The sequence below is a fragment of the Schistocerca piceifrons genome, chromosome 1 (genome assembly GCF_021461385.2).
Source record: "Schistocerca piceifrons isolate TAMUIC-IGC-003096 chromosome 1, iqSchPice1.1, whole genome shotgun sequence".
Taxonomy (NCBI): domain Eukaryota; kingdom Metazoa; phylum Arthropoda; class Insecta; order Orthoptera; family Acrididae; genus Schistocerca; species Schistocerca piceifrons.
In genome coordinates, this window is record NC_060138.1 from 153864262 (window position 1) to 153891768 (window position 27507).

Consider the following 27507-nt stretch of genomic DNA (forward strand, 5'->3'; position numbering starts at 1 on the left):
AATACATCACACAAATGTGCCAATAAATTTTTCAATAATGACATTAATGTCTTGTCTTATGAGCTTGAAATTCTTCTAACTGGATAGTCCTCAATGTGTTAAATTTTAAACAAGAGTCAAACACTCTGTGATTTAAGAACTTCATTAAACATTCACACATGTAACATACATAATTAATCTTGCATAAAAAGAATTTTACTTTGAAACTAATACTTTTCAAAGCACCATTCGCAATATTTTCTGCAACCTATTGAAAATAGCTTCATTTCAGGAGTCACCACAAAGCGCCAGGAAACAGGCATTGCTCCGCATGGGCAGCTACGATGACACAGTCAGTCCGCATGTTTGTACATGTATAGTATTACGAGATCTTACCTGACGCCATACAAGAAATAGGATACTTCAAGAGCATCAGAATTTCGCACACTATACTAAAATGCATAATTCGGCTTAAAGTGCACATTCATTTACAATGAAGTAGGCCCCAAAATGGTATTAAGCTTTGCAGTGCGAGTTTCGGGATGCAAATTTTCTTTGAGTACCAGTACTGTAATATCTCATATTTGTTTCTTTATTCTGGCATAATGCCACACATTCCCATGACATTCATTGAACAGTTTAAACTAGCCAATAGTGTGGAACGAAACACTTCGTTTCTAATAAATTGACTGCCTCTGGGGACAAGATTAATAAAAGCCACATTTATTTAGCAAACCAAAGACAACTGACTGCCGAAAACCTGGGAAAAAAGTATCAGAAAACTGAACTAACAACATATGTTAGCCTTCTGTAATTACACGAATGTATTTTAATTCACTTGACAGCTCCCAACCACCAAACCCCGTTTTATTTTCATTTGACGTGAGAAGTGTAAATGAAGAGGAAACAGCAAAATCATTAAACATAAGCATGGCTTATGTGGAGGCTAACCCCCTCCCCACTACCACCCACACTGTTATGAGCATGTGCCAATCTGGCAGCTTGGGGGTGCCACAAAAATTTTTACAGGTAACATCTGGCTTCTTGTTGCTACTGCTGACACAGTGAACCAGCCACAGTTTGGTATCCGAAAGCAGGACAAGGTACTGCCCATACACAACTCAACTGCGCATGTGCAAGAGAGTCAGAAGAGTCATACTGGGCATTGTCATGACAGTGCAGAATCATGACATTTAGCCTAACAGACACTTTAAAAATCACAAATGCAATTCATTTTTTGGACCACTTTAAGTTTTGTTGGCTACTGTTTGTAGATCTTTTTTCAGACATTGCTCTATGCTGACCATTTTAAAGTCATCAGTTATGTATTTGGCAAGCATTGTGACACTAACGGGCTCACAGGCCTGGAAAGGACCTTTTGTTCGTTCTACATGTGTTTCCACCATTTTGACTTTTCAATATTTTAATAAAAGACTATGAAGCTGACCAGTTACACAAAATCACTTCTTTTAAGCGAACTATAATGTGTTCGATTGTCAATGATATAATTAAATCTGCAAACGAAAGATGTAAGGAAGATTGGGGTTTAACATTCTGTCAACAACAAGATTGGAGCACAATCACACATTTGGAAAGCAGGGGAATGAAATCAGCAGTGTTCTTTGGAAGAAACTATACTGGTATCCACCTTGAGTGAGGGAGATCAAGGAAAATGAAATCTGGATGGTGGATGAGGATTTGAAACATTATTCTCTCGAGTGTGAGTCTAATACTTTACCCTTACACCACAAACGACTCCAGAATAATAAAACTAACATGACTTCTTGCACTATGGAGTATACCGTATTTACATGATTACATGATGAGGTTTTTCCATAATTTGTTATTAAAAAAATACAGGGTCTTTTAACATTTGCAGATTAAACTATTGCTGCTGAGATCAATGTTTAATAGATTAATGTACGGGTAGCCTTGGGTCTACAGATGAATCTGTGGCAATTGAGATCCTGTAGAAATTTGTTTTGAAGAATTCTGAAGGATTCAAGGGACAACAGTGACACTACCTTGGCTTAAAACTACAACGTATGTGGGGAAGGGACTGGTGAGTGAGCAGAAATTTCACTGTCCTGCCATGTACCTTGGATTTTTGTGAAAACCTGTCATGTTTAAACTGCACGTTGCCTGAATCCATTTGAAGCTGGAATTTAACCAACTTCAGAATTAGGCAAATACCTAACCTAACAGTAGTACATATTTCTGCAGGTCAGTGGCGTACTCAATTGTTTCATGCAGCAATGTTGTCAATGCTCACCATGACGTATGATGGGAAGGAAAGGGTGTGTGTCAGCCACTGCTTCTATGCCATCAATGAGACACCAGTAGGCAGACATGTTTGGAAGCAAGATATCAGATATTCTTATATTCTCATGTCACTATAGACCATGTTTAAGAAATACTTTTACAGACTTTGGGGAGACACTAAACTGCATACCTTATAAGCTATGAGCTCTTGTTCACTAGACAAGATGTGTTTTACAACACCTAAGATGAATAAGTGCTCATGCCTCTAAAGGTATGCATTTTAGAGTCTATTTTTACTAGACATTTTGTTCTTGTTTAGGTGTAAGGGACCTGTCCCAAAAGTTTGCAAAAGTATTTTAGAAACACCCTGTAATTGCAAAATCTGCTATGTATTTGGAAAAAAGCAGTTGTTTTCTCAGGTCCCACCAAAACCACAACAACCTCCGAAATCACAACATATTCAGAAGGAAGAGCCAAATATCTGAGGCAATGAAGACAAATTTCATTGCTACTTGTATATTTTATTTTGTTTACACGTCAAGTTCCGTAGGACCAAATTGAGGAGCAAATCTCCAAGTTCATGGAATGTGTCAGTACATGAAATTACAACATAAAAGTAATGACAGATAACAATAAATGTTTATGAACCAGTAAAAAGTCAGTCCATAAGTGTAAGTAAACGCAATCAACAACATAATAAGAATTGGCTTAATTTTTCAAAGAACTCCTCAACAGAATAGAAGGAGTGACCCATGAGGAAACACTTCAGTTTCGATTTGAAAGCAGATGGATTACTGCTAAGATTTTTGAATTTGAGTAGTAGCTTATTGAAAATGGATGCAGTGGTATACTGCACACCTTTCTGCACAAGAGTTAATGAAGTCCGATCCAAATGCAGGTTTGATTTCTGCTGAGTATTAACCGCGTGAAAGCTGCATATTCTGGGGAGAAAGCTAATATTGTTAACAAGAAATGACAGTATATATATGAGAGAGACCAATGTCAAAATACCCAGACTTGTTAACAGGGGTCGACAAGAGGTTTGTGAACTTGCACCACTTACTGCCTGAACTGCCGGTTTCTGAGCCAAAAATGCCGTTTTAGAATGGAAAGAGTTACCCCAAAATATAATACCATACGACATAAGCAAATGAAAATAAGCAAAGTAGACTAATTTTCATGTCGAACAATCACTCACTCCTGATACTGTTCAAATAGTAAAAACGGCAGTATTGAGTCTTTGAACAAGATCCTGAACGTGGACTTTCCACGACAGCTTACTATCTATCTGAACACTTAGAAATTTGAACTGTTCAGTTTCACTAATCTGTTCTGTAAAATTGAAATGTCAGGTTTCTTTGAATTGTGTGTTAGAAACAATAAAAACTGAGTCTTACTGTCATTTAGCATTAGTTTATTTTCTACAAGCCATGAACTTAGGTCATGTACTGCACTATTTGAAACCAAGCCAATGTTGCACACAACATCCTTAACTACCAAGGGACTACCAGTCCCTTCCCCACATACGTTGTAGTTTTAAGCCAAGGTAGTGTCACTGTTGTCCCTTGAATCCTTCAGAATTCTTCAAAACAAATTTCTACAGGATCTCAATTGCCACAGATTCATCTGTAGACACAAGGCTACCCGTACATTAATCTATTAAACATTGATCTCAGCAGCCAACAGAAATATTTTAGAGTTACCCGTAATATTAGAGGGCATATCATTTATACAAATAAGGAACAGGAGTGGCCCCAAAACTGATCTCTGGGGCACCCCCCACCTGACAGTATGCCACTCAGACCCCACATCACAGCTGTTATCAACATTGTGAATAATGACCTTTTTCCTACTGTTGCTAAAGCGAGAGGTGAACCAATTGTGAGTTACTCCCCGTATTCTGTAATGGTCCAACTTCTGGAGCAAATTTTGTTAACAACACAATCAAATGCCTTAGTTAAATAAAAAAATATGCCAAGCATTCAAAACCTTTTGTTTAGTACCTCACATAGAAAAGAAAATATGGCATTTTCAGCTGTTAAAAGACTTCTAAAGCAGAACTGTATATTTGATAGCAAATTGTGTGATATAGAATGATCAATTATCCTTACATACACAGCCTTTTCAATAACTTTTGCAAACACTGATGGCATAGAGACTGGTCTAAAATTATCTACATTATCCCTTTCTCCCTTATTATAAAGCGGCTTTAATACTGAGCACTTTAATCGCTCAGGAAACTGATCATTCCTAAAGGAAAAATTACAAATATGGCTAAAAAATGTGCAGCACAGTACTTTAATATTCTGCTAGACACTGCATCATAACCATGAGAGTCCTTAGTCTTCAGTGATTTAATTACTGACTCAATCTCCCTCTTATCTGTATCACAGAGGAGTATTTCAGACATCAAACTCGGAAAGGCATTTCCAAATCAAGTTATATGATTTCCTGTTGAAACTAAATTTTCATTTAATTCACTAGCAATGCTCATAAAAGATTGTGAAATACTGTACTGTACATACATCTGATTTATCAGTAACAGAAATATTTTTACTGCGAACTGACTTTATACCGTCGATCTTATGCTGCTGACCAGACACTTCCTTCACAACTGACCGTATGGTTTTAATTTTATCCTGTGAATTAGCTATTCTATTTGCATACCACATACTCTTTGCCTGAGACCTAATAACATTTTTAAGCACCTTACAACACTGTTTGTAATGGGCTACTGTAGCTTGATTGTGACTACTTCTAACGTTTTGATATAATTCCCACTTTGTTCTACATGATATCCTTATCCCACTAGTCAGCCACCCGGGCTGCCTATTACTGCTAGTACCCCATTTAGAACATTCTAATGGAAAGCAACTCTCAAAGAGCATGAGAAACGTGTTAAGGAAAACGTTATATTTATGATCTATGTTATTGGCACTATAAACATCCTGTCACTTTTGTTCCTTGACAAGGTTTAAAAAACTCTCTATTGCTGTTGGATGAACTTTCCTACATAGTTTGTAATGACAACTTTAAACTGACTGATTAGTTCCCTAATTTTGATTCAATAGATGTCAGAAGGCTTTAGCCAATACTCATATGTTTTTGGCTGCAGCCAATGTCATTTAACTGATGGTACTGTGTGAGGTAGTCATTGCTGGCTGCTGTGTTACTGTGGTGTATGTCACTCTGCTGATAAGTGTATGCAACCATTCCAGTTATGACTTCTATTAAATATTTTGTAATTGTGCAGATGAAAAAGATACTCACCAAGTAGCAGCAAGGGAACACACAACTGGCAAAAGGACTGAGGGGGGGGGGGGAGGGGGGGGGGAGGGGGGGGGGAAGAGGGATGAAGAACAAAGACTGATGAGTTTTAGGAAATGGAGAGAGTTTGGAAAAGTTGCCACAACCCTGGGTCAGGGGAGACTTACTGGACAGGATGAAAAGGAAAGACAACTTTCAATGTTAGGCCTGTGGGGGTACCTCCAAGAGACAGCAGGTTTCAAGAAACAGAATGTGAGACTTTAGTTTTCAGAGAGAAGGGTTTCAAGTATCTGAGACGGTGGTAGTAGTAAAATGTAAGCTTAAGTGGGAAAAAAGGTCAGAAAAATGTAAAAAATTAATTAAAAAATCATGAGAGGTGATGAGTGGGCAAGAATTTCTTGCCAGAAATTTAGCTATGTGATATGAAGAAAACTATGACAGGACAAAATACAACAATAAATTGCGAGTAGAATGTTTTTGGATAAGACATGAAAACAAATAAAAATTTAAACACAGAGCACACATACAGAGGAAGTCTTCAGAGAAAATGGAATCTACCATGTTTGGGACATAAAATAACGCAGCAGACTGAGGCAACAGCCAACCTGTGCAGTATGACAAAAAATAAATGCACAAAAATGTGCAAGAATCACGTAAAAGCTGTTGGTTCTCAGGACGAGGAATCATTGTAAAAGCACGGGTCAGAAAAGAAAGTGCTGTCAAATTTGCAAATAAATTGGCATAAGACAATTGGAAGGAGGCCCTGCATTGTAGTGAACTGTAAATGAGGCATTACATGCAAATTTGTAAATAACAATCAACCGTCTAAGTGCACGGAAATCAGTACCAGAAAAGATGTAGGGGCAAGATGTTGGTTAATAAAGGTGGTACAAATAAATGAATGAGTGAACTAGAACATAAGGCTGGAAACAGATGACAGCTTGAACAACACATGACAGTAACGGTTGACAAGAGTATTACACAAGAAGGATTGATGGCCAAGAGAGCTAATATATCAACAAACATAATCAATTTTTGAAAATATAGTGTAACTGGATAGATAAAAAATCTACTCACTAACACACAAACATATAAAGGTTAAAAAATCTGCAAGCATTCAGAGCAAGTGTACAGACAGTAGGGTTGAAGGGGTAGGAAGAGGAATGAAGAGAAAGGACTGGTGAGATTTAGGAAATGGGGAGAACTTGGAAAAGTCACCCAGAACCCTGGGTCAGAGACTTATTGGATGGGATGAGAAAGAGACTTTTCCTCTTGTGCTGTCTGGTACATCTCCCTGACCACAGATTTTCTGGATTCTCCCCATTTCCTAAAGCTCACTGCTCTTTTTCCTTCATTCCTCTTCCATCCCCTTCAATCTTTCTGCCAGAAGAAGGAGCCACTGGGACTGAAAGTTTGCAAAATTTCTTTAACCTTTATATGTGTATGTCTTCTCCTGATGCTGATGGGTGAGTCTATCCAGTCACATTATATTAAAAAAAGAAAAGAAAAAAAATTGTTGATTTATTAAATATGTCAATATATAAGATGATATCCATATTGATTAAGACCAACATTTGCATGATATTTGCCTCCATGCATGACTTTTGCTTTTGCAGAAGCATGAACCACAGGTTAAGGAGCTTACACTGTGAGAGTTTGTGCCCCGCACATGGCTCCTCATCTCGTGACTGTCTACACAGGAGTCAAGATTGCTTTCTCCACTTCTGCAACACCCTCTGGCATTGGCTAACTTACGGTTAACAGACTGTAGAAATACATTGCCTCTTTTCTTCGCTCTCATTAGTTAGGTAAAACTATCATCAGAGATGACAATGTTGCAGAAGAAGCTGAGTAGCACTATGGTGTAGTGGTTATGATACTAAACTGTTAAATGGAGGGTAGTGAGTTCAAAATTCACATGGACTGTACAATTTTGATTTCTATATTTGGTTTAAGTGCATTCTAGAAGTATCCACAAATGTCAAGAATCATTGTACTGGAATGTTCTGTAGCTGTATGTGTTCTGGCCGGAGGCAGTTCACTCTGCACTCTTGTATGTGCAAGTGCTGAATAAACCTTTGTTAAGTGAAGTTGGTGTTCATCATTCATCTTATTACACCCTCTTCTACATGACATTATTCTGGTGGAGACACTGGGTATTGGAACTTGTGACAGCGCACATTATCGACGACACAGTAGCTCCCATCAGGCCATGACAGAGCCGCCGTTTATGTGGCGAGAAACCCGAGTTCGAGTCATATTCAACAGATCGCAATCTACCGGAGACAGAAGAAGAAGAAGATGTTACCATGACAGCAACTGTGTGCCACCACATGAGACATCCTTCTGGGTTCTCTGGCGATGATGGCCAAGATCCAGACAAGTGGCTGAAGGTATATGAGTGTAAAGCCAAATTTAACAAATGGGATGAGACCATGTGTTTGCCTAATGTATTTTTCTACTTGGAGGGCACTGCCAAGCAATGGTATGAGAACAATGAGGAGAAGTTTACAATCTGGAAAGTATTCCAGGTGAAATTGCACAAGTATTTCGGTGACACACAACGACAGAAATGCAAAGCTGAAGATAAATTAAAGTGCAGGGCACAGGGTCCAGGAGAAACCACAGCATCCTACACTCAAGATGTCTTGGAGCTATGTAAAATAGTGGATCCTAGAACGAAGCAGGAAAATAAGGTTGCATATCTGATGAAGGGTGTTGCTGAGAACATCTATCAAGCCCTACTCCTGAAGGAGGTTTCAACAGCAGACGACTTCAAAACAAGATGCCAGTATATCGAGACAATGCATCAAAAAAGAATTACACGCAAGAAGTTTGAACGGCTTCCAAACGTCGTATTGATGTCTGTGATGGAGGAAGCAACTGATTTCACCAGTGTTCGTCAGATAGTGAGAGAGGAAGTTCAGAAGGCACTTGGATTGCACAGCAAGCAAAAAACCGAGACACTTCAAGAGCTCATAAAGGAGGAAGTAGAACAGACATTGAACCCAAACTCTCGTCCTTCATTTCCCTTTAAAATGGTGAAAAAGTTGAGACCCAGGCAGAGTTACGTTCCTACAATGCCGCATCAGGAACCTGTTTGGGTACCAAGAAAGACTGATGTATGGAGGACCCAGGATAACTAACCAGTATGTTTCCACTGCAGACAACCGGTACATGTGATGTGCTACTGTCGAGAAAGGCGGCGGATATTTGATGACTCCTATGCCAGAAGACAGCAGACCAATCTTAGCTTCGGCAACTCCAGGACGACAAAAATGAAGAAAAAGATGATGTCTGTGCAGGACGACATAAGTCACCATCACCACAAGGTAGCTGCTGGAGGGGACGCTGCCCAACATGCCAATCAAGGTCTCCATCGCTATTTAGAAGCTCCAGCCGATCACCTAGCTGGAAGGAGGACGCCAAGATATATCAAATTATGCTTGCCTTAAACTGGGCAGGGGATGTGAAAGGACAATTTAAGGTAGTTAATGTATTACTTTGCAAGAAAAACTTTGATGTGTTTGGAAAGGGGTGGCTACCAGTGATTCCTAAACACATGCACTTAGATGTTCTACAGTAATGCCATGACACACCTGAGGCCGGACATTTAGAATTTATTAAGAATAGCAATAGAATCCGCAAGAGATTTTTCTGGCCAAGTTTATTTAGGAGTGTCTGTCAATATGTGTCGCATTGTAGAGAGTGTCAGAGGAGAAAGGCACTTCCTCAGAAACCACCTGGCTGACTCATACCAATTCCACCAGCTGAAACACCTTTCCAGCATGATGGGATTGACCACCTCGGACCATTTCCAACGTCTGATAGTGGCAATAGACGGATTATTATTTGCACTGATTGTCTGACATACTCTGCCATTACAAAAGCCGTGAAAACAGCCGAAGCATCTAAGGTAGCCAAATTCACCGAGATAGCCAAATTCATTGTGGAAGGCATTGTATTAAAACACGGTGCTCCAAGGTCGTTAATTACGGATCGAGGGAAGTTTTACAATTGAATCTTGGGACAGAGATAAACTGTTGGTGCAACATTACTCATCACGCGATGACTGCCTACCATCTGCAAACTAATGGGCTTAATGAACGCCTTAATAAGACCTCGGCCAACTTGCTATCAATGTTCGTCAATGTTGAGCAGAGCAACTGGGATGAGGTGCTACCTTTCGTGATGTTTGCCTACAACACCACCAAACAAGACACCACAGGATTTACGCCATTTTTCCTGGCGCATGGGCGCGAGGCGACTCCGCTGTTGGACACTGGGTTTTGTTACATCCTAATGATGTGGACGATGACTACATCGGCCAGGTGTCAACCAGAGCTGAGGAAGCTCAGCAGTTACCTAGACTCCGCATGCTGCAGGCTCAAGATAACGATCGCTGAAGGTACGACGTGGGTCACCACTCTGCTGTCTACCAGCCTGGTGACCTCGTCTGGATCTTCACTCCTGTTCTGTAGGTTGGCCTCTCTGAGAAGCTCCTCAGGTGCTACTTTGGACCTTATAAGGTTGTAAAACAGTTGTCTGATTTACTTATGAAGTTGAAGATTTCTACCTCGACGCAAGATGATGAAAGATCAGAGAATGAAGCCCTACAAGCATCCTGCCACCCAGGGTAAACTCGAAGCTCCAGCAACAAGCAGAAAGGTGACGAAGAGCGTAGCGGCAAAAGAAGTACTAAGATCACCGCCAGAGTGAGCATCAGTCATCAGGAGTCTGAGTATGCAGGACCGATGACTTGTTCCCGGACTAGGAGAACGTAACACTGAGACGCTGTTCTCTTCAGGAGGAAGCAATGTCGCAGAAGAAGCTGAGTAGCACCGGGGTGTAGTGGTTGCGATACTGAACTGTTGCATGGAGAGTCACGAGTTCAAAACTCACCTGGACTGTACAATTTTAATTTCTATATTAGGTTTGAGTACATTCTAGAAGTATCCACAAATGTCAATCATTGTACTGGAATGTTCTGTAGCTGTATATATATACTGTATGTTTTCTGGCTGGAGGCAGTTTGCTCTGCATTCTTGTACGTGCAAGTGCTGAATAAATCTTCTTTAGTGAAGTTAGTGTTCATCACTCATCTAATTACACCTTCTTCTACGTGACAATTGTTGTAACCGCAGGAATAAGCCAAGTCTAATTACAGTCGTTCCCAGGCAGTATGCCAAGAATAGTACGTAGGAAGGAGTTAAAATTGTAGCGCTGGAGGCCACGCGTGGCTGAGGGGTAAGCCGGGGCGGAAGTTCAAACTGTCGGCCAGCGGCACTTGATAAGAAAGCAAACAACCAACAGATACAAATGAAGTTCTGTGCTGGGACTCATGATAAGCAGTCAATTAACAGTATCAACAGAAAGCATTTTTGGCTAGAAAGAGAGGTCTGGGAGTAGAGAGAGAGAAAGAAAGAGGGCCCTTGGTGGGGACAGCACTATGTCATGAGGAGCCAATGAAGGGCTCAGGACACAGTGCATGACCATATAGGGAGAGGCGCCTCTAACCCTCCACCCAGCCTCTGAAGAACAATAACAACAATAAAACTTAAACGTTACCAAATAAGGACAAGTTGCCTTTGACCCTATGTCATGCCAAGCACTGGGGGGGGGGGGGGGGGGGGGTCGAAGGGGGAATGCTAACAAAACTAGGGAACACGCTGCTCTCCGCGTTCTTCTTCTTCTTCTTCTTCTTCTTCTTCACCTCTCGATGTTAGGGTCTAGGTAGTGACAGTAGTCAGCGTGATAGCAGCAGCCGACTTGGGCTGAGGAGCGGGCTGTAGGCAGGCAGCCGGAGATAGTCGCTGAAGAGTGTTAGGGTGTAGTCGCGGGGGACTCTGACGTAGGGTGGTAGGAAGTATTGCAGAGCTTCTAGTAGGCAGTCAGAACGGTGGAATCAGTCACCGTCTCTGTATTAGACTTGGCCTTCCTGTGAATGCAATCACCACACAGTTAGGGGGTTGGGTTGGGGTTGTTTGGGGAAGGAGACCAGACAGCGAGGTCATCAGTCTCATTGGATTAGAGAAGGCCGGGTAAGGAAGCCGGCTGTGCCCTTTCAAAGAAACCATCCCGGCGTTTGCCTGGAGCTATTTAGGGAAATCACGGAAAACCTAAATCAGGATGGTCGGACGTGGGATTGAACTGTCAACCTCCCAAATACGAGTCCAGACCACACAGTTAGGGTGAGCTGTAATTATTCAGAATGAACTGCAACTTGTTAAAGTTAGCAAGACTTCAATTCCACCTGCTTCCTAGCCTTGTACCTTCACACCAGGGATTTCCACATCTTAGCCAGGTCAAAAAATCTTCCTCTCACTAAGGTCAACCGGCTAAATCACTTTCACGAACCATGTCACTCAATCCCTCGCAATACCAACACTTGGGATGCGACACAATAATACCTGTGATAATATATTTAGGATGTTCTTATACTCGAGTAAATATGGTAAATCCAATGTGGCTGCCATGTTTAACATGTTTTAACCAATTCTGTACACAATGATCCACCCACATCCTGTAATAAGAAGATAAGGTGATGTTTTTATCAATCACCTATATACATCTTCATATATATTCCGCAAACCACCTTTGGTTTGTGGCGGAGTGAACTTTAAGTAGCACCATCGCTTCTTCCCTTTTTATGTAGGGGGTAGTGATATACTGATAGACTCTTTGAGGAACATACACACTCTGAATCCTAACCTACATTCCTGTTACTGTAGGTACTGTTTTTGTAATTTTTTGTCATATCCATTAATATACATAGGTTATTGTTTGCAGAAGTATGAAATTAGTTTTTGCTGAAAAAAAATCCCACTTAACTGAAAAAAAAAAGGGCCATCGTCTATTACGGAGCTCTATCACTACAATTTTAAACAAACAATTAACAAACCAATATGAGTAAATGTAGTAAAAATATATATTTTTAAATACAAGGATGTGATGTGAACAGGTGCGATTCACATTTTACCTTCAATTCTTCTGAAGTAGCCAGCTCTGCATTAATTATTTTTTCTTTGAAGGATGTTATAGGATCTCTTGTTTGTCTTACTTCTTGTATTTCTTCTCTTGTTCGATAACTAGTTCCAGGATCAGACATTGAATGACCACTGTATCTATATGTTGCAGCTTCTAAGACAATTGGTCCCTTACCACTGAGACAGTGTGCAATTGCAAAACGAGTAGCTTCTCTTGTTGCCAAAACATCCATTCCATCTACCTTTAAGGCACAAAAAATATTGCACATAGAAAATGCAGATAATTTGCTTATTGCATCAAGTACAGCTGAAAGTGAGATATAAGTACAAGTATCAATATATTTACAACAAAATCATTATCTGTGATCAATTTCCTTTTAAGTTAGGAGGAAGGGAAACACTGGTCATAAATTTTAATGTGTTTAATGCAGACTGATTTCAGCTAATGTGTAGATATCTTCAGTGCAACATGAATAAAAGAACATAATGAGAATCAGACATTAAAATACAAATTAAAACCAGATCCCAAATACCTCAGTTGGTAAAACATAAATTTACATACCAATTATATCCACATCATGATGATTCATAGTAAATAAATAAAGTCACATATGGTACCACATTGCCATTACAGATAAACAGTTAAACCGAGCTTGCTGCTTACATTTCCATGCAGCTAACCTCGGCATGTGAAATCAGTAGTAACAAGCACCCTCTTTATTATAGTTACCTGCATATTACACCTTAAAAAAAATTTAAGAAATAAAATGTAGTAACTTGCATAAAATTAAAATGGCATCCTTAAATAAGAAATTGCATTGAATAATTATGTTACAACCAGAAAGAAGAATCCACAATTTGAAATATTAATAACGTGTTTTTGTACGTAGATTACATCAACACTAGTAAAAAATAAGTTATACAATAGGAATACATATAGCATACTGTGTGCTTAATTATTTCTTCCGACGTAGCTTTGATTACGAAAAGTAACTAACATGATTGTCAAATATGAACCAGTGATAGGGTTTCAAGGAACTACAACATATAAATTGACTTATAAATACTTATCACAGTTCAGTATAGAAACATATGTAACTTGGTCTGGTGTTATTTGTAATGCAGATGTGTGCACTGTCTGAGGCAAATGGAAAAAATGGTTTGGTTCATGAGCTGTAAATTTGGTTCTCTTAGTGAGCCATCACAAAGCACTATACAGAGCCATATTTAAGAGATGTTGTGTGTCCTTTGGACCTATGAAAGTCCCTTATTCTTCCCAACCAGGTGCCTTCTGAAAAGCCCCTAAAACTAAGTGCTTCTCACTGCTACCTGCTCACTGGGCAAGGTTGCATGGGGAGCTCTCTGACATCAAAATATCCTCATTTTCTACATGGGATCCAAAACTCTGCCCTTATCCTGTCTTTGCAGCACCTTTAGTTGTGAGGTCAGATCAGGAGGACCATGCCCAGTGTCACCAAGGTGGGTAGCAAAATCTGAATTTTCTACTATACCCCTCCACTGTAACGCCACATGCTCACAGCATTTAATCTCGAGCCTTCTTCCAGTTTGCCCTACTTAGCAGGCACTGCTATCATGAGATTGTAATTTTTTTTTTTTTAATATATATTATTAGCTAACATACGACCAAATTTACTTTCAATTGAAAAAAAGACAACACTTTTTTTTAAATAAATCAATTTGTACACTGTACTTCCTTTAAATTTTAACACTGGTTCATATTTGACAACCATGTAAGTTACTTTTCAGATTGTAAGTTCCACTGGAAGAGATAATTAAGCACTTGGTACGTATCATGTATTCTTATTGAATAACTTTTTTTTATTACTAGTAGTACTGATTTTGGTTTTAAACATAAACAAATGTTAATATTTCAGATATATGTGGATTCTTCCTTCTGGTTGTAACGTAATTACTTAATATTTATTACTGTTTAAGAATGTCACTGTAATTTTATGTGAACTCTAACATTTTATTTTTTAAATACAAGAAAGTACTGAAGAGGATGCTAGTTACTACTGATGACACACGATGAGGTTAGGTGTATGGAAATGTAAGTAGTGAACTCAATTTAACTGTCTATTATTTATAATGGCAATGTGGTATCAAGTGTGATTTTCTTTTTTAACGGTGAGTCTTTATGACTTGGATAATATTAGTATGCAAGTTTAAGTTGGTTGGTTTGGGGAGTAAAGGAACCATGCTACAAGGTCATCAGTCCCTTTTTCCTTATCTAAAACAGGTCTCGCATTAAAACTATTCCCTAAAGGAGTTAGGGAAAGTAAAATGGGGTAAAACTAACTGGGAAACACACTGAAAGAGAAAATGAAAGAAGCTAACCAAAAGGGGAAAACTTGCACTAAAAGGAAAATTAGGGGCAGGCATTAAAATAAATAGTAAAGAAAAAAAGGATGGGCCCGCCACTCTGCAACCCACTAAAAATCTCCAGCCTAAAAGACAAGATTATAGGAACACAGATAGGTAAAGGATGAACACCAAAGCAAACAAACAGCAAGCAAAGAGTGAAAAGGCATTAAAATGGAGGGAGGGTGGAGGCCTGGGAGAGAAGACCAGATGCCCACCCTTAGATAGTGTAATAAAAACCGTCCTCAAGAATAAAACGTAAAACTATATCAACTGTTGAGGAAATGTCTCCCAATAACACTGGCAGTGTGGCAGCAAGGTTAAAAGTTCACTGCAGAGTGGCTAAAATTGGGCAGTGCAACAAGATGTGGACGACAGTGATATGGGAACCACAGCAACACATATGGGGGTCCTTGCGATGGAAGTGGTGACCCAGAGTCAGACAAGTATGGCTGATGTGGGGCCGGCAAAGGACAATGGAGTACCTCAGAGTGGTTTGCATGGATGACCACCACACATTCATTGTCTCCTCGGTAACACATAGTTTACTTGGTGTACTGAGGGTGTACCACTCAGTATCCCAGATCCCGAAAACTCTCTGGCAGACCGATCACCTGAGTTGGTTTATTGGTATCCTGTTTGGCCAGCCCGTCAGAAAGTTCATTGCCTGGGACTCCAACATTTGTCCTGATTTCCAAACAAAAAGACACTGGACATCCACTGTTTCCGAGGGCATAGAGAGACTCCTGGACAGTCATTACCAAAGAAGGACTCACCAGCACAGAAGCAGGCAGCCATCCAGCAAGGAACGCTGTTCAGTATGTCCAGCATGTGCGTACGCGAAGTCAACATGACCACTGAGCATCGAGTCATCAGTGTAGACTACTTCTGAGCTTAAGAACTCGCCGAGAAGAGAGAAAAATTTCTGGTGGAGGGCCTCATGTGGAACTGAGCATTTTGGGCCTTGCGATAAGTCCACACACAGCTGTGGCCAAGGCAAAGACCATGGAGGCGTACATGAGTGGATGTGCAGGAAACGTGGTAGAGGGAAAGTGTCGAGTGCAATAAAAAGTGACCGGACAGGGACTGCAATTAGAATCCCCGATCTCACCCACTGCTACAGGAGACTGAGCGCCATGTTAGGGAAAAGAAGATGGTAATTGGGATGGTGAAGTGAACTATGAATGTGGGCAGTATAATTGGCAAGCAATTGTCACCTGATCTGCAATGGAGGAATGCCAGCTTCCATGAGGAGTCTTATTTGGAAAGCTCCCATCACAAGCCGAACTACACAAAGGTTTACAGGATCCAGCAGCTGCAACACTGAGGGCGACATGGAATCATACACTAGGCTCCCATACTCAAGACAGGACTGCACAAAGGCTTTGTACAGCTGTGGCAGGGTAGGGTGATCAGCACCCTAGGCGGTGTGGCTCAGGCATCGAATAATATCAAGATGCTGCCAGCATTTTTCCTTAAGCTGACGAACATGGGGAAGCCAAGTTAAGCAGGTGTCTAACATCAGTCCCAAAAAGTGGTAAGCCTCCCCTATAATAAGTAGTTGATCATCGAGGTAAAAGTTCTGGATGTGGGTGGACAATATGACAACGAGGGAAGCGCATGATGCACGTCTTGGCAGCTGAAAACAAAGTTGTGAGTGAGGGCCAATGAATGCACCTTTTTTTATGTCTCCCTGCAGTCGACATTCAGCCACACCAACAGAAGAGGAGGAGGAGGAGATTGGTGTTTAACATCCCGTTGCCAATGAGGTCATTAGAGACGGAGCACAAGCTCGGGTGAGGGAAGGATGGGGAATGAAATCGGCCGTGCCCTTTCAAAGGAACCATCCCGGCATTTGCCTGAAGCGATTTAGGGAAATCACAGAAAACCTAAACCAACAGAAGAGGAGCACCAATAGTCTGCTGACAGATGTTTAATCATTTGGGAATGGGTGCGGTCTGATCCAGGCAAAGTGTCAGGACAACTGGCAAGGGCACTGAGAAATTTCCACTCACTGAAGGCACCATTACATGACTCATGGTGGCGGGGAGCAAAAGATACGTGTTGTCTTTCCACCCGCTGTTTGAGGAGACAAAAAGCAGAGCAGTAATTCTCAGATGCAGAGGTGCAAGCATAATGCTCAGCAAGACACTCTGCAATGATATGTGGATTGGCACACAAAGCTGAATGTGTGGAAATTTCAGGTATACCTTCAGGGGTGAGGTATCTGTAAAGGCATCTGAGCTTGGTCCAAAACTGGATAGGAGAGGTTTGTGCTCCAATGGGGGAAACACATCATTTCCAACATTCCTGCTTCCATCAGTTGATGACCTAATGGACTCTGGCATGTAGCCATTTGAAGGCAATGAGATGCTCCAGGGACAGGTGGCACTTATGACATTGGAGGGCCTGCCTGTGGTCTCTGATAGCTGCAGCGATTTCCGGTGACCACCAAGGCACTGTCTGGGGGCAACCTGAGGAACAAGGGATTGACGATTATTTGTTTGTTTGTCTGTGTGTGTGTGTGTGTGTGTGTGTGTGTGTGTGTGTGTGTGTGTGTTATGGGCGCCAAACATGGAGACATGCACTAGAAGACCTAAAAGAAAAGTGCAGAGAACTGTGACTGGTGCTGGCCACTTACAAAAAACTCGCATTGGCCAGTCACCCTGTGGACAAACTACAAACTTCTCCCTAAAATCTTGTTAAAAATGTTGGACAATTCACAAAACTTGAATTCCACTCATTTGAACATTGCTTAAAATAGAGGGCAGATCTGTCAGAAAATTTGACACAGTCCGCTGAATTCTTACAGTGGCGAGAGGATCCTCCAATGTGTGGTGCTTGTAGGGTGCAGATCACTCTGCACCGTATTTTATTGGATTCAGTTGCGGCAACAATGGTAATAGTGATGGTCTGGATCACCTCACTGATGTTGCCATGCTACAGCGAATCAACAGTGGTAGTGGAAGTGAAAGAGTCCCCGTCAGTCTGGGTTAAGAGCCCATCTGGACAACCATCCAGTTGAGTGATGCTGGGGGAGGGACAGGAATAGCGGAAAGTGGTCACTACCACAAAAGTCATTGTGAGCTCTCCAGTAGATGGATGGAGAAGGCCAGGACGTCAAACTGAGACATCAATGGCCAAGTATGTGCCATGAGCCACACTGAAATGGGTGGGGGCAACTGTATTTAGGAGGCAAAGGGTGAGTTGAGTTAGCAGAACCTCAACATTTTTACCATGATCACTAATCTTGGTTCCACCCCACAAATGTTCATGGGCATTAAAATCACTCAGAAGTAGAAAAGGTGGGGGGGGGAGTTAGGAAATTAGTGCAGCCAACACAGGGTGCGGCACTTTACCATTACCATTTGCAGGAAGGTAGATGTCACAGATGGTAATTTACTGTGTTGTCCTCACCCTGACAGCCACAGCTTCTAAAGGTATTTGAAAGGGCACAGGTATGCCACAGGCAGATGTAAGGACATAGATACAGACTCCATCTGACATTCTGTTACAGTCAGGATGGTTTTTGTAGTAGTCCCGATAGCCACGAGGGGTGGGAGTCCACATTGGATAAACCAGGTTTCCTGAAGGGCTACGCTATAAGCAGGTGTAATGCTTAAAAGTTGTCATAACTCAGTCACGTGGGAGAAAAAAACTGCCGCAGTTCCACTAGTGGATGATGCTGTCAGTCATTTGGAAAGTCATGAAGGGACCAAGGAGGCAGTTTACACCTCAGTGGCACCTGCTGCCACCACCTGAGAGCTGGTATCAAGTCTGAAGTGTTGGCAAGACCTAGGTTCTTGGGTGACACTAGAATCTCCACCTTGTCCTCAGGCATGGAACTGTTAGGGACTGGTGTTGTTGGGGCTACTGGAGTGTCCTGTTTCTTAGCAGACTATTACTTCATCTGCTTGCTTCCACACTTCTCTTCAGGGGCTCGCTGGAAGGACTTCTCTGAGGTAGCTTCAGGCAGAGAGGAAGACCGTGAACACTTTGTATAGCAGCTTAAGGCTCCTTCAGGTGCGAGGAGCTGGAGGAGGCTGTTGCTGCTCCAGCTGGGGTGTGGGGACCAACATCCCTGGCATTTCGGGAGGCGTTGCCCCCAAAATAGAAGTTTCGGGAGCAACTGAAGAAGTAGTTCTTCCTACCACGAAACGGGGAGGGGTGTGTATGTAATAGGGTGGTCCTGAGGGTCCACTGTATGAGGTAGAGGCGAAGAGACTACCATCATCAGTGAGGGTGATGACTTAACTGCAGTGTATGTAAATGTCAAGCAAATGGGGTGCAACCATTCATTTCTCCGTTTCGCCTCTTGGTGGTACATCAGCTGCTTCAGAGTCTTGTACTCCATAATTTTCTGCTCCTTTTAGAGTACTGTACAATATGGTGAGCAGGGAGTGTGGTGCTCTCCTCAGTTGACATGGTTGGGAGGAGGTGCACATAGAATATGCAGTGTTTTTTCTTTTTTAATTTAAAAAGGGGAAAGGGCCCAAACTGCTTGGCCATCAGTCCCTTGTTCCTGTGAAAACAATCATATAAGGGAAAGAATAAAACAAATGAGATGTAGAGCACAATAATGAAATGAAGGAAATATGACAAAAACGACAGAAACACTACAAGGAACAAAAGACGAAAACAAAAACCACAGAGAGATGCAAGAAACAGGTAGAGGAGATTAAAACAAGGAAGCAGATTACCATGGCTGGCTGATCATGAGAATAAAAAGGAGAAGCCAGTCACTCTGCACTACATGAAAACCTTCACCCTAAAATTACTACAGTGGAGGACACAGAGGGACAAAGCACATGTCCTAAAACTTAGATCAAACGTAAAACTAAATCAGTTGATGAGACATTATCAGATAAAATTAGCGACAACAAGTCCGGTAAACAAAGATTTCGTCGCAGGGCATCAGGATATGGGCCACTGTCAACCAGGCGCACCGATACTGACTCAGATCTTCACGGCGCAGGAGGTAGCCGTGGGTCGCCCAAGCGTGGGCAATGCGGAGCTGGCAGAGAACCGCAGAGCCCCTGTAGTAGGTCCTCATCAAGGACTTCCACACATTCGTAGTCTCCTTAATGGCACACAGTTTGTTGTGTGTACTGAGATTATGCCATTCCGTCTCCCAAAGCTGAAAAACCTTGCGGCATAGTAATGAATGCAGGTCAGTTACGGGGATGCCAACCTCCAGAAACAGTTGCTGTGTAGCCTGTTTGGCCAGCCTGTCGGCATGCTCATTTCCTGTAATTCCGATGTGACCTGGGGTCCAGACAAACACCACTGAACGACTAAACCGTTCCAGGGCATAGAGGGACTCCTGGATGGTCACTACCAAAGGATGACGAGGGTAGCACTGGTCAATAGCTTGTAGGTTGCTCAAGGAGTCAGTACACAGAAGAAATGACTCCCCAGGGCAGGAGCGGATATGGCCACCAGCTCTGCAGTGAAAACACTGCAGCCATCTGGCAAGGAGTGCTGTTCAATATGTCCTCCATGTACATACGTGAAGCCAACGTGATCATCAGCCATCGAGCCGTTGGTGTAAACCACTGCATGGCCCCAGTACATGTCAAGAATCGAGAGGAAGTGACAGCAGATAGCTGCAGGGTTAACTGAGTCCTCAGGGGTGTTTGAAAGATCCAGGCAAAGCTTCAGCCTATGTTTACACCATGGAGGTGAATGTGGATGAACCTCAAGTAGAGATGGTAAAGGGAAGGACTCCAGTTCAGACAGTAGGGACCAGACGCGAATCGCAATCGTAAGCCCTGACCTGGGCCGCAGATATGGGAGATTAACTGCTGTGGTTGGCAAAAGGAGACTGTAATTAGGATGCTCAGGAGAGCTATGAATGTGTTCAATATAACTGGCAAGTAGCTGTGCATGTCTGATCTTCAATGGAGGGACTCCAGCTTCCACCAGTACGCTGGTCATCGGACTTGTCCTAAAAGCTCCTGTCACTAGTGTAGTGTCACAGTGGTGCACTGGGTCACGTAAATGAAATGCTGTGGGTGCCACCAAACCATAAATCACACTCACATAGTCAAGGTGGGACTGAACAAGGGCTCTGTAGAGCTCCAACAGCGAGGAGCGATCAACACCGCAGTTGGCATTGCTCAGGCAGCAGAGGGCATTGAAAGTGCAGCCAGCACTTCCATTTAAGCTGACGAAGATGAGGAAGCCAAGTCAACTGAGCGCCAAAAACCAGTCTAAGAATCAATATGTCTCCACTACAGTGTGCCTTGTGGATGGCTCCCTGTAGGCACCGTTCAGCAACACCACTACAGGAGCAGCAGTACAAAATGCAGAAGTTGTCTGCACACAGAGAAGGTGAGATGGATGGCCCTACAGCTGCTGCTAGACCGTTAATGGTCACTAGATATAGAGACACTCAATACAGAGCCTTGCGGGACTCCATTCTCCTGGATATGGATGGAACTATGTGAGGCACCAACTTGGACATGGAAGGTACGGAGTGACAGGAAATTTTGGATAAAAATCAGGAGTGGGCCCCGGAGACCCCACTCATATCATGTGGCAAGGATATGTCGTCACCAGGTCGTGTCATAAGCTTTTCATAAATAAAAAAGACGGCAACCAGGTGTCGGCGTCTGGAAAAGGCTGTTCGGATGGCAAGCTTGAGGGACACAAGATTATCAATGGTAGAGTGACTCTGGTGGAAACTGCCCTGTCATGGAGCCAATAGGCCATGTGACTCCAGTACCCAACACATCCGCTGGTTCACTATACGTTCTAGCAGCTTACAAAGAACACAGGTGGGCGGATAGCTATCCACATCAAGCGGGTTTTTACCTGATTTGAACACGGAAATGATGATGCTCTCCCGCCATTGCGATGGAAAGATGCCGCCACACCAGATCCAGATCTGGTTGAAGATGACAAGGAGATGTCACTTGTAGTCAGTCGAGAGATGTTTAATCATCCCACTGTGGATCCGATCTGGTCCAGAAGCTGTGTCAGGCAATGTGCAAGGGTGCTGAGGAGCTCCTGCTCTATAAATAGGGCATTATAGGGTTCACTTTGGCGTATAGCAACGAGAGGGCTTTCCCTTCCATCCACCACTTGAGGGTGCGAAAGTGTGTGGGGTAATTCTCCGATGCAGAGGTGCAAGAATAGCGCTCAGCAAAGTGCTCCTGCGTTTGCGCCTGTAGATAACATGCCTTCGATGTTAATGCCAGGGACACCTGTTGGGGTCTGGTACCAAAAAACATGTCTGATCATCATCCAGACTTGGGAAGGTGACATATGGCACACAATGGTCAACACATATCTCTCCCAACACTGCTGTTTCCGTCTTTTTATAAGCTGGCGAACGTGGGCACGGAGCCATTTAAAGGCTATTAGGGGGTCTAGGAAAGGGTGCTGCTTATGTCGCTGTAGAGCCTCCTTATGCTCTTTAATGGCCCCAGCAATTTCCGGCGACCACCAAGGTACTGACTTTTGCCGGGGTCACCATAAGGAACAAGGGATCACAATTTCTGCTGCAGAAACGATTGTCCTGGTGACACACTCAACCACCACATTGATGTTACCATGTGCGGGAGATTCAACGGGGACCGCAGAGGTGAAAGCTTCTCAGTCCGCCTTGTTTAAAGCACATCTGTGCAGGTGTCTGTGGGCCTGACACAGGGGCAGTGACAGGAAGATGGGGAAATGGTCAACCACACAAGTAGTCATGTGCTCTCCAGTGGATAGATGTGAGAAGTCCTGGGCTGCAAAGTGATGAATCAGTGGCTGAGTAACTACCATGAGCGTCGGGACCCCAGTATTTAAGATGCACAGGTTGAATTGGGACAGTAAAGTTTTGACATCTCTACCGCAGCCAGTAATCACGGTGCCACCCCACAAGGGGTTACGGACGTTAAAATCTACCAAAAATAGGAAAGATTTAGGGACTTGATCAATCAGTGCAGCCAGTATGTTCAGGGGTACTGCACCATCTGGAGGAAGATATACATTGCAGACAGTTATTTCCTGTGTCGTCCATACCCTGACAGCCACAGCTTCAAGAGGGGTTTGAAGGGGCACAGTTTCACTATATACTGAGTTCAGGACATAGATGCAAACTCCATCTGCGGAGGGCAGAGATCTGCATTGGTGGGAACCAGGCCTTCTGGAGGGCATTGCGGAAAGCAGGTGTAAAGCATAACAGTTGCCGTAGCTAAGCCAAGCGGTGGAAAAAAACTGCTGCAATTGTTCTGGAGGATGATGCGATTGTGAGGCTGGGAAGGCACTGTCCAACGAGGCAGTTTATGCCTCAGGGTCACCTGCTGCCACCAACTTAGTTCATGAGCAGTCTATATCCATTGTGTCTCACAGTCTGGCAAGATCTAGATCCTCAGTGGACACCGGAATCTCCACCTCATCCTCAGACGCAGAGCTTGTAGGGAGCAGTGGTGTGGGTGCCCCCACAATTTCCTTGGCCATGGGGGGTCTTCTTTTTGAATTTCTCTCGCTGATCCTTGGGGTTCGCTGGCTGGGAGGGCTTCACTGATTCAGTTTCCATGACTGAGGAAGATCACGAATCCCTACGACCAGCTGCTTTTAGGCACTCCAGTCACTGGCGGGTGTCATGTTTCCCATTAGTAGAAACCTGGGAAGGGAGGGACCCAAGGGACCCCTTCCTAGTGAGAAGAGCTGAAGAAGACTTATGCTTCTCCGGCTAAGAAGTGGGGACAGATGTCCCTGATGGTTGGGGGGAAGGGGCGGGTGGGGGGGGGGGGGAGGGGGTGCAGTGCTCCTGAGGTAGGTGGTATGGGAGCAACAAGGAGGGAAGCACCATCAAGGGGGCAGATGTAGTCTTGCGGCTCTTTTTTTTTTGGGTAGGGTTTAAGGGCGCTCAACTGCTGAGGTCATTAGCGCCCAGTCACTGGTGTTAGAGCACATGGAATCTGCTAAAACTCAAGGGGATGGGGGGACATAAGGACCTGACAAAGATGCAGATAAAATAAGTAAAAAGGTTAAATGTCTTTCGACAAGCCAGTTAAAGTTATAAAACGCAGAATACGAGCAGCTGCTCGAGCGTCATCAGCTAAAACATCCGGTAAAGTAGATGGCAGGGACAGGACAACACGAAATTGACTAAAACGGGGACAAGACAATAAAACATGGCGCACTGTTAATGCAGGCACTGCGGGGCTGGGTCACCGGAGAGCAGGTAGCGGTGGCTAAACTGGCAATGCCCAATCCGCAACCTGGTCAGAAGGACCTCCTCGCGCCGAGATGGTCGGGAGGATGTTGTCCAAGCAGTTGGGAGCGGTTTTACTGCCCAGAGCTTGTTTCCTTGGAGGGATGACCAAGCATCCCACCACAACGACACAAGCCTCTTACATACATCCCCACGAACGTCAGATGACGGGACACAGTGGGAGGCTGGCTGAGGCAGGAGGACTGCAGCCTTGGCTGCAGCATCCGCAGCTTCATTCCCAGGCACTCCTACATGTCCGGGAACCCACAGAAAGCTGACAGAACCACCATTATCAGCGAAAGAATGGAGGGACTTCTGAATCCGTTGAATCAAGGGATGGACCGGATAGGGAGCTCCAAGGCCCTGAAGAGCACTGAGTGAGTCAGAGCAGAGTACGTACGATGAATGGCGGTGGCGGCGGGCATACTGAACGGCCTGATGGAGAGCAAAAAGCTCGGCCGTAAAGCTCGAACATTGGTCGAGGAGCCGGTATTTAAAGGTGGCGGCCCCGTCGACAAAGGCACAGCCGACACCATCGTCAGTTTTGGAGCCATCGGTGTAAATAAAGGTGTGACCGGCAAGGCGAGCACGAAGTTCGACAAACCGTGAGCAATACACTGCAGCCGGAGTACCCTCCTTTGGGAGTGAGCTGAGGTCGAGAGAAACATGAACCAGAGCCTCGAGCCAAGGCGGTGTCGGGTTCTCACCCTCTCTGAATGTGGTAGTGAGGGCAAAATCCAATTGTCGAAGAAGGCGACGGAAGCGGACTCCGGGGGGCAGCAGGGCAGACACATACAACCCGTACTGACGGTCGAGAGAATCGGCGAAGAAGGACTTGTAAGAGGGGTGGTCGGGCATAGACAACAGCCGGCAGGCATACCGACACAGCAGTACGTCGCGCCGGTAGGTCAATGGTAATTCGGCAGCTTCAGCATAAAGACTCTCGACAGGACTAGTGTAGAAGGCTCCGGTCGCAAGACGTATCCCCCGATGGTGGATGGAGTTGAGCCGGCATAAGAGGGATGGCCGAGCGGACGAGTAGACGAAGCTCCCATAATCCAGCTTCGACCGGACTATGGACCGATACAAGCGAAGCAGGACAGTGCGATCCGCTCCCCAAGATGAACCGCTAAGAACTCTTAGGACATTAAGGGAACGTGTACAACGGGCCGCCAAATAAGAGACATGTGGAGACCAACACAGTTTCCTGTCCAACATGAGCCCTAGGAACTTAGTTGTGTCCACGAATGGGAGAACAACGGGACCGAGATGTAAGGATGGCGGAAGGAACGCTTTATATCGCCAAAAGTTGATACAAACTGTCTTCTCTTCAGAGAACCGGAAGCCATTTGCCACGCTCCATGAGTAGAGGCTGTCTAGACAACGCTGAAGGCAGCACTCCAGGAGGCATGTTCTCTGGGCACTGCAGTAGATCGCGAAGTCATCGACAAAGAGAGAGCCTGAGACATTAGGTGGAATACAATCCATAATTGGATTGATCGCGATGGCAAAAAGGGCTACACTCAAGACGGAGCCCTGAGGCACTCCGTTCTCCTGGAGGAAGACGTCGGACAATACGCAACCCACACGTACCCTAAACTTCCGATCCGTTAAAAAGGAATCAATAAAAAGGGGCAGGCGACCGCGTAGGCCCCACCTGTGCATAGTGCGGAGGATACCTCCTCTCCAACAGGTATCATAAGCCTTCTCCAAGTCGAAGAACACGGCTACCGTTTGGCGCCTTTGCAAAAAGTTGTTCATGATGAATGTCGACAAGGTCACAAGGTGGTCAACAGCGGAGCGGCGGCGACGAAAGCCGCATTGGGCATTAGTAAGTAGCCGTCGAGATTCCAGAATCCAAACTAACCGAGCATTAACCATGCGCTCCATCACCTTACAGACACAGCTTGTAAGAGAAATGGGGCGTTAACTAGAAGGAAGGTGTCTATCCTTCCCGGGTTTGGGTATAGGAACAACAACGGCGTCACGCCAACGCCTGGGGACTTGACCTTCGGTCCAGACGCGATTGTAGGTACGAAGAAGGAAGCTTTTGCCCGCCGGAGAAAGGTGTGCCAGCATCTGAACGTGAATGGCATCTGGCCCCGGAGCAGAGGATCGGGACAGTGCAAGCGCACGTTCGAGTTCCCGCATAGTAAAGGGGGCATTATAAGTTTCCAGATTCAGCGAGTGGAAGGAAGGTCGCCGAGCCTCTTCTGCCTCTTTCCTGGGAAGGAAGGCAGGGTGGTAATGGGCGGAGCTTGAAACCTCCGCGAAAAAGCGGCCAAAGGCGTTGGAGACAGCCACAGGATCAACAAGGACCGCATTACCTGAGGTCAGGCCAGGTACCGAGGAGTGGGCCTTAATGCCCGACAGCCGGCGCAGGCAACCCCAAACGACGGAAGAGGGAGTAAAACTGTTAAAGGAGCCGGTGAAAGAGGCCCAACAAGCTTTTTTGCTGTTTTTGATGATTCTACGGTATTGCGCTCGGAGTCGTTTGTATTCAATACAATTCGCCAACGTAGGATGGCGGCGAAAGGTGCGTAAAGCACGTCGTCGAGCACGGATAGCGTCCCTACAAGCCTCGTTCCACCAGGGGACGGAAACGCGACGTGAAGAAGAAGTAGTACGAGGAATGGAACGTTCAGCAGCATTGATAATAACAGCCGTGAGGTATTCGACCTGACTGTCACAACTGGGAAAATCGTGGTCCGGAAAGGTCGCCAGGGAGGAGTAAAGTCCCCAGTCAGCTTTCAGTAAGTTCCAGCTCGAAGGACGTGGGGATGGGGTGTGGTGCAGGAGACGAACGACACAGGGGAAGTGGTCGCTCGAATATGTGTCAGAAAGGACATACCACTCGAACCGACGGGCGAGAGTGGTAGAACAGATCGAGAGGTCCAAGTGGGAGTAGGTATGAGTAGAGTCCGAGAGGAAAGTCGGGGCGCCAGTATTGAGGCAGAGAAGATTGAGATGGTGGAAGACATCTGCCAAGAGTGAGCCTCTTTGACAGGATGCAGGAGAGCCCCAAAGGGGATGATGGGCATTGAAGTCGCCGAACAATAAGAACGGCGGGGGAAGCTGAACGATCAGGTGCATCATGTCAGCCCGACTAACGGCAGATGACGGTGGAGTGTAGATGGTACAAACTGAAAAAGTAAAAGCAGAAAGAGTAATACGGACAGCTATTGCTTGGAGTGGGGTGGTCAATGGGATGGGATGGTAATAGACATCGTCCCGAACGAGCAACATGACCCCACCATCAGCTGGGATACCGTCCACAGGGGTGAGGTCATACCGCTCCGAGGTATAGTGAGTAAAGACAATATGGTCAGTCGGGCGCAACTTGGTTTCCTGGAGACCAAGGGCGAGCGGACAGTGCAGGCGGAGGAGCAGTTGTAATTCCTCCCGATTAGATCGAATACC

General features: G+C 44.3%; 1 protein-coding gene across 2 annotated transcripts in view; it reads right to left on the bottom strand.

The window, feature by feature from the left end:
• LOC124784073 (pyruvate dehydrogenase E1 component subunit alpha, mitochondrial-like) overlaps window positions 1-27507 on the bottom strand; it is a 100236-nt gene that overhangs the window by 22172 nt on the left and 50557 nt on the right. For both annotated transcript variants that reach the window (XM_047254071.1, XM_047254072.1), the window contains one exon: window positions 12488-12736. In XM_047254071.1, the coding sequence (XP_047110027.1) occupies window positions 12488-12736 (249 nt within the window). The remainder of the gene's footprint in view (window positions 1-12487; window positions 12737-27507) is intronic.